The following is an 8,470-nucleotide window of genomic DNA, read 5'->3' on the forward strand; positions in this document are numbered from 1 at the left end:
TGAGGACATGCGTAAGCTCGCAAGGAATGAAGCCAGTATGCTCCGATGGATGTGTAATGCCAGTGTGCATACTTGACAGAGTGTAAGTACCTTGAGAGAAAAGTTGGACCTAAGAAGCATCAGATGTGGTGTGCAAGGGAGACGACTGCACTGGTATGGCCATGTGGCGAGAATGGATGAGGATAGCTGTATGAAAAAGTGTCACATCCTAACAGTTGATGGAAGACCTGGGATGAGGTGGTGAAACATGACCTTCGAACATTAGGCCTCACCGAGGCAATGACTAGTGACCGAGACCTTTGGAAATATGCAGTGCGTGAGAAGACCCGGCAAGCCAAGTGATTTCATAACACATGGCCTATGCCAGGGGTGTAACCAGCCCACTTATGCATACCTTTCCTTCCTTGGACACTAAACTCTGCTTGTGAAGACCTGTTGAGCCAAGTGAAATCGAAATCAAATCAAATTCGCTAATTTGATGACTGGCACCCATGCCAGTGGAGCACTAAGAGCACCATCCGAGCATGATTGCTGCCTGAGCAGGTCACTGATCATTACCAGTGTCGCCTTAGTGGCACTTGTGCCTGTGGCATGTGAAAAAACATTCGAGCGAGGTTGTTTCCAGTGCTGCTGGACTGGTTCCTGTGCAGGTGACATGTAAAAAGCACCACTTGAACGTGGCCACTGCCAGTACCACCTGACTGGCCCTCGTGCTGGTGGCATGTAAAAGCACCCATTACACTCTCAGAATGGTTGGCATTAGGAAGGGCATCCAGCTGGAGAAACTCTGCCAGATCAGATTGGAGCCTGGTGCAGCCATCTGGTTCGCCAGTCCTCACTCAAATCGTCCAACCCATGCTAACATGGAAAGCAGACGTTAAACGTTGATGATGATGATGACAATGATATGGCTTCTCTTAGATACAAGCTTATTCATTCATGTTATTTTGAATTAATTATGCATTATCTCAAAGCTTCAAGGTTATGATGATATGATTGTATATTTTTAGAATGACATTGTAGGTTAGGTGTGAGAGGCCAGATCCATCTAGTTTGAACGTAGACCAAGTTGAATATTTGGACTGGATACAGCTGGTTTAAATACTTAAGGATTAATTATGAAAAGTTATTATCTTTATTTTTTATACTTATTTCAGTCATTAGACAGTAGCCATACTGGAGTACTGTCTTGAAGAGTTTTTAGTCAAATGAATGGACCCCAGTCTTTTTTTTTCTATCAGTGTCTTTTGCCAAAACATTAAGTTACAGGGATGTAAACAAACCAACACTGGTTGCCAAGCAGTGATGGAGTGCAAAGAGAGATAAAAATAACCCAGACATATAGTTGTATATATATATATGTGTATACAATGGGCTTCTTTCAGTTTCTGTCTATGTAATCCATTCACAAGGCTTTGGTCAGCCTGTGGCTATAGTAGCAGACCCTTGCTTAACCCTTTCGTAACTGTATTTATTTTGAGATGCTCTGTGTTTCTTTCAATTAATTTAAATATAACAAAGAATTTAGTAAAATAATTTAGTTATCATTAAGCAAGTGTTAGGAACATAAATTGTGACGAAGGTTTGGTGGAAGATTTTAATTCAAAACATATGAAAACAAGACATTTGTACTCGGAGCCAGAGCCGGTTTCAGCCGGATTGGTAACGAAAGGGTTAAGGTGCCATACAATGGGACTGAACTCAGAACCAAGTAGTTGGGAAATAAATGTCTTATATATATAGCCATGCTTGTGTCTAGCATGCTAAATTCTTCAATAGTTTCGAAATTAATTTAAAAAAAAGGCAAAGTATTTAAACCTTTACTATTCAGATTACTTTGTGAAATGTTATGCTTATTTATTCACACTGTTCGTGGAAGCGCAATGGCCCAGTGGTTAGGGCAGCGGACTCGCGGTCGTAGGATCGCGGTTTCGATTCCCAGACCGGGCGTTGTGAGTGTTTATTGAGCGAAAACGCCTAAAGCGCCACGAGGCTCCGGCAGGGATGGTGGTGATCCCTGCTGTACTCTTTCACCACAACTTTCTCTCACTCTTACTTCCTGTTTCTGTTGTACCTGTATTTCAAAGGGCCAACCTTGTCACTCTCTGTGTCACGCTGAATATCCCCGAGAACTACGTTAAGGGTACACATGTCTGTGGAGTGCTCAGCCACTTACACGTTAATTTCACGAGCAGGCTGCTCTGTTGATCAGATCAACCGGAACCCTCATTCATATTCACACTGTATTGAATTGATCATAAATTAACTTGTAACTTTTTAGAATGACATTGTAGGTTAGGTGTGAGAGGCCACAATAATGTGATAGATTGACATTGTATGGTAGGTGTGAAAGGTCAGATCTGGCCAGTTTGAACACAAAGCAGGTAGAATATTTTCGCTGGATATGGCCAGTTTAAATGCTAAAAGATAGGCAAAGATATCGTAATAAAAGGGTTTACAAACAAAATTCAGTTGTTTTATATCCATAGTTTATCAGTATAGAACTACGGAAATATCACACTGTAGAACCTTTTACTTCTTAAGTTCAGAACTTATACTTTATAAATATCTTTAACTTACACTGTTTATTTCTCTATTATTTCAGATTATCAAGTGACGCTGGCATTGAAATAATTCCATTCTTAATAAGCATCAAAAGTTTTTTTCATCTGTTTAAAAATATATATATATATATATATCATGTGATCATGTGACCGACCAGACCATCAGATGTTGTTACACATCGCTGGTCACAATGCGTTCGCATTGTTTTAGCCTTTGAATGACGCCACCCCGCTGGCTAAGCGAGCAGGCCAACAGAAGAAAGAGTGGTGAAAGAGTACAGCAGGGATCGCCACCCCCTGCCGGAGCGTCGTGGAGCTTTTAGGTGTTTTCGCTCAATAAACACTCACAACGCCCGGTCTGGGAATCGAAACCGTGATCCTACGACCACAAGTCCACTGCCCTAACCACTGGGCCATTGTGCCTCCACACACACATATATATATATATATATATATATGTGTGGATGAATTACTATGAAACATTTCCAATGAAATGAGATTAGAAACAACATTTCTCTACTCTTCTACCTGGAGTGTGTACAAGACAATCTTGCATTCTAATTAAATGTGGAAAATTTATTGAAGATGTAACTGGCTCCCCTGTGTAAGAAATCTAAGACCAAGATCACGGTGGCTGGAATGTAGTTGAAGAAATATTTGAAAGAAATCAGATATTGAACTTAACACAAAATAAATATCCATATATTATAGTTACAGCAGAAGATTATGGAAAATGAATTGTGTGAGACCCAGGTTATTTATAAAACGCATTCCAAAAGGACCGAATTTCCTGATGAGATTCTGAAACAGATAGGAAAAACATCATACTACTGTGATATCTGTAAAAAGTCATTCTCTAAAAAAAGTAACCTAACACGACATGAACGTATTCATACAGGGGAGAAGCCATATCATTGTGATATCTGTGGTAAATCATTCTCTCAAAATAGTGTCTTGACTACTCACATACGTATTCATACAGGAGAGAAGCCATATCATTGTGATATCTGTGGTAAATCATTCTCTGAAAGTGGTAACTTAACTACTCATAAACACGTTCATACGGAAGAGAAACTGTATCACTGTGATATCTGTGGTAAATCTTTCTCTACAGTTGGTAATCTAGCTACTCACAAACATATTCATACAGAAGAGAAACCATATCACTGTGATATATATAGTAAGTTATTCTCTGAAAGTAGTAAAGTAACTACTCGTAAGCATATTCATGCTGGAGAGAAGCCATATCACTGTGATATCTGTGGTAAATCATTCTCTACGTCGTTTCTGTCAACTTCTCACAAACGTATTCATACAGGAGAGAAGCCATATCACTGCGATATCTGTGGCAAATCATTCTCCATAGGTAGTAATTTAACTATTCATAAACGTATTCATACAGGAGAGAAACCATATCACTGTGATATCTGTGGTAAATCATTCTCTCAAAGTAGTGTCTTAACCACTCACATACGTATTCATACAGGGGAAAGGCCGTATCACTGTGACATTTGTGGAAAATCATTCTCTGTTACATGCAGCTTAACTAAACACATACGAATTCACACAGGAGAGAGGCCATATCACTGTGATATCTGTGGTAAATCATTCTCCATAGATAGCCATTTAACAACTCACAAACGTATTCATACAGGAGAGAAGCCATATCTCTGCGATATCTGTGGTAAAACATTCTCTCGAAGAAGTTACTTGAATTCTCACAAATGCATTCATGCAAGCAATAAACCATTTCTTTGTGATATCTGTGATATTTCATTCTCTCAAAAGGGCGAGTTAACTTCTCACAAACATACTCACACAGGAGGTAAACCATACCTCTGTGATATCTGTGATAAGTCATTTTCTGGGAAAGGTGGTTTAACTCGACACAAACTCATCCATATGGAAGAGAAGCAGTGCTAAATTTTTCTCACAGAATCCATTTTTCACACAGAACAATAAGTACAATGCATTGGTACATTTCATCTGGAAGAAATACTTTGTTCAAACTTTATGATACCAAAATGCCTGAGAAAGACTCTGGTTTTATGATACAAGTTCTGTTTTAAAGTGATTTGAATTAAAATCTCCCATCAAAATTTCATTCCAAACCCCATCTTAATATTGACAAAGTTATTTTACTAGATTCTTTCTTATTTTCAAAATTAATTCAAACAAAGATTGTGTTTTTCGACAAAAAGGATATATTCTCAAAGGAGAGATGATGTAATGGTATAATAACTATTCAATACTATTATATAGAATTGAAAATGAATCTACATTGGTGAGATTAACTTCCTCTGTAATATTTTTAATAAAAACATTTATTCAGAATATTCATATATATTTCATTTTAGAAATTTCTAAAGAAAAAAAAAATTACCACTGATTTATTTGATATTGTCAGCAGAAACTGAGAAATGTCTTTGTCCTAAATTAAAAATTACATCACTGTACAACTTGCTTTAAATAAAATACACAAACCATACAAAAAATATTTCATAGTACTGTAAGATAATATATATGAGATCTTATGTGTTCTAAATCTTGTATTCATTCATTCTTTCATATATTTTATGTATATTCTGGTCTGAAATTGATAGTGTATATATGTATATATATATATATATATATATATATATATATATGGTACAGGGTTTGCTCCTCAAATTGGACATTACCTATTCAATCTTGTCAATATCATCCTCAAATTCATCATTCTCACTTATATTATATTCAGTCTTGACTACATTTTCAGCTTTCTCAATTTCATCAACTTTGATTTTGCCATTAGCTTTCATTTCACTATGGTCAACTTAAATTTAATGTTTATCAGAAGTATTGTTCTCCACCTGTCGTAGCCAACCAGAGGAAGAAAATTTTAAATGATATTAGAAAACTAATTGTGACAAATTATAATAAAGTTTGTACTGTGACTGAAATTGTCTCCATATTAGATAGCCTTCGGGCAAGCATTCAAAATATTATTTTAGTTTGCAAACAGAAAGAACGTATTGAACAAAAAAATCAAGGAGGTTTCCAAACCAGTAAAATTTCAAAAGATATTAAAATCTTAAGTAGATGAAAATTGTCATATATATTTAATCCTTTTTATACCAACCTACCTGAGACTGATCTTAGTTCTTTGATACAAGTTTCTTATTTTAAAGGAATCAAAATTTCATGTTAATTCATGTTTTAAACACAAACTTAATTACAACAAAGTTGCTTCATCGAATTCTTCATCATTTTCAAAATTTATTCAAACAATGACAGTGTACTTCAACAGAAATATGGTAACAAAAGGGTTAAAAATGCTGTCCAATGTGGTTTTTGTGTATTTGAATGTGAAGTTGTCAAAAACAGGTGTTTATAAATGCAATAAAAGTCTCCTTTACACATTCAAGAGGTCTAATGGAATTTATTCAAACAATGACAGTGGCACCTTGGGCAAGTGTCTTCTACTATAGCCTCGGGCCGACCAAGGCCTTGTGAGTGGATTTGGTAGACGGAAACTGAAAGAAGCCCGTCGTATATATGTATATATTTATATATGCGTGTATGTGTTTGTCCCCCAAGCATTGCTTGACAACCGATGCTGGTGTGTTTATGTCCCCGTCACTTAGCGGTTTGGCAAAAGAGACCGATAGAATAAGTACTGGGCTTACAAAAGAATAAGTCCCAGGGTCGATTTTCTCGATTAAAGGCGGTGCTCCAGCATGGCCGCAGTCAAATGACTGAAACAAGTAAAAAGAGAGAAAAAAAAAATGTGTGTCTCACTCCAAGCCCTAAGATCAGTCTCAAGCAGGTTGGTATCAAAAGGGGTTAAAGATATGACATTTTTCAGCCACTTAAGACTGTATAAAGATTTTAATATCTTTTGAAATTTTACTACTTTGAAAACCTCCTCAATTTTTTTTTGTTCAAAACGTTCTCTCTGTTTGTATCATTACTCCTTTTACTCTTTTTACTTGTTTCAGTCATTCGACTGTGGCCATGCTGGAGCACCGCCTTTAGCTGAGCAATTCGACCCCAGGTTTTATTCTTTGTTAGCCTAGTACTTATTCTATCGGTTTCTTTTTTGCCAAACCACTAAGTTACGGGGACGTAAACACACCAGCATCGGTTGTCAAGCGATGTTGGGGAGGACACACACACACATAAACATATACACACGCATACATATATATACATATATACGACGGGTTTCTTTCAGTTTCCGTCTACCAAATCCACTTGAGGATTTGGTCGACCCGAGGTTATAGTAGAAGACACTTGCCCAAGGTGCCACGCAGTGGGACTGAACCCAGAATCATGTGGCTGGTAAGCAAGCTACTTACCACACAGCCACTCTTGTGCCTAAATAACAGTTTTAAACACTTGCCTGAAGACGTTCTAATATGGAGGTGATTTCAGTTACAGTGCAATCTTCATTACAATTTGACACAATCAGTCTTCTAACATCATTTATATTTTTCTTCTTCTGCTTGGTGTACTTATAAGTGTTAATGCACTAAAACTTTTTTTTACTCATGGATGTATAATGTCAATGTGCATACTCGACAGAGTGTGAGTACCTTGAGAGAAAAATTGGACCTAAGAAGCATCAGATGTGGTGTGCAAGGGAGACGACTGCACTCGTATGGTCATGTGGCGAGAATGGATGAGGATAGATGTATGAAAAAGTGTCACACCCTAGCGGTTGAGGGAACCTGTAGAAGAGGTAGACCCAGGAAGACCTGGGATGAGGTGGTGAAGCATGACCTTCGAACATTAGGCCTCACCGAGGCAATGACTAGTGACTGAGACCTTTGGAAATATGCTGTGCTTGAGAAGACCTGACAAGTCAAGTGAGATCATAACCTTGTGGCCTAGGCCAGAGGTGTAACCAGTCCACTTATGCATGCTTTTCCTTCATTGGACACTAAACTCTGCTTGTGAAGACCTGTTGAGCCAAGTGAAATTTAAAAATCGAAATCAAATTCGATGACTGCATCCATGCTAGTGGAGCACTAAGAGTACCATGGCCAGAGCAACAAGCTGGCACATTAAAAACACCATTCAAGCGTGATCATTACTTGTGTCGCCTTACTAGCATTTGTGCTGGTGGCATGTGAAAAAACATTCGAACGAGGTCGTTGCCAGTGCCGCTCATCTGGCTCCTGTGCAGGTGACACATAGAAAGCACCATTTGAGCATGGCCATTGCTAGTACCTCCTGACTGGCCCTCGGGCCAGTAGCACGTAAAAGCACCCACTACACTCTCAGAGTGGTTGGCGTTAGGAAGGACATCCAGCTGTAGAAACTCTGTCAGATCAGATTGGAGTCTAGTGCAGCTATCTGGTTCGCCAGACCTCAGTCAAATCGTCCAACCCCTGCTAACATGGAGACTGGTCATTAAACTATGATGATGATGATGATGATATATTCTTTAGTTAACCAGGATACCATCAGTTTCATGGTTAGTGATATCTCTCTCTTACCATGGAACCAATAGTAGCCTGGTTAACCACAAAATAAAAATATTTATCCACCAATATTAGTGTTGAGCACTCATTCTCACTGTTTGATATTAATATATATATATAAATATTTTTTTAATTTTATTTATTTATTTATTTTTTATTTTATCTAGTTTCAGCTCACGAGCTGTGGCCATGCTGGGGCACCGCCATATATTCACTAAATAAGCCATAAATTTTTATATATATATATACTGACAACCGAATTTAGCCAAACCATCAAGTAAGCCTACAACTGATAGGCAAAACTAATCTAATCTACTGATCGTAGGGGGTGATCATGGGGTGGTTTTCTCCCCTTCAGTGTATATATATTGCATGCTTCTTACAGCATTCGGTGTTTTTAACTTATTTCTTGCAATATAGGTGCCTTGGCACCCTCTG

General features: G+C 37.8%; 1 protein-coding gene across 1 annotated transcript; it reads left to right on the forward strand.

Moving 5' to 3' along the window:
- Positions 1-3,290: 3,290 nt before the first annotated feature.
- Positions 3,291-4,487, forward strand: LOC115228014 (zinc finger protein 708-like). Its single transcript, XM_029798688.1, has 3 exons — positions 3,291-3,412; positions 3,596-3,677; positions 4,353-4,487. The coding sequence occupies exons 1-3, from the start codon at positions 3,291-3,293 to the stop codon at positions 4,485-4,487; spliced, it is 339 nt and encodes a 112-aa protein (XP_029654548.1).
- Positions 4,488-8,470: the final 3,983 nt, after the last annotated feature.

The sequence above is a fragment of the Octopus sinensis genome, unplaced genomic scaffold, assembly GCF_006345805.1.
Source record: "Octopus sinensis unplaced genomic scaffold, ASM634580v1 Contig08889, whole genome shotgun sequence".
Taxonomy (NCBI): Eukaryota; Metazoa; Mollusca; class Cephalopoda; order Octopoda; family Octopodidae; genus Octopus; species Octopus sinensis.

Bases quoted from the DNA above. Each gene is read 5' to 3' on its own strand.
- LOC115228014 (XM_029798688.1), top strand. From the start codon at position 3,291: ATGGAAAATGAATTGTGTGAGACCCAGGTTATTTATAAAACGCATTCC. The intron at 3,413-3,595 runs GTCATTCTCTAA...ATTCTCTGAAAG, and splicing joins TACTGTGATATCTGTAAAAA to TGGTAACTTAACTACTCATA. The intron at 3,678-4,352 runs GTTGGTAATCTA...TTCTCTCAAAAG, and splicing joins GTGGTAAATCTTTCTCTACA to GGCGAGTTAACTTCTCACAA.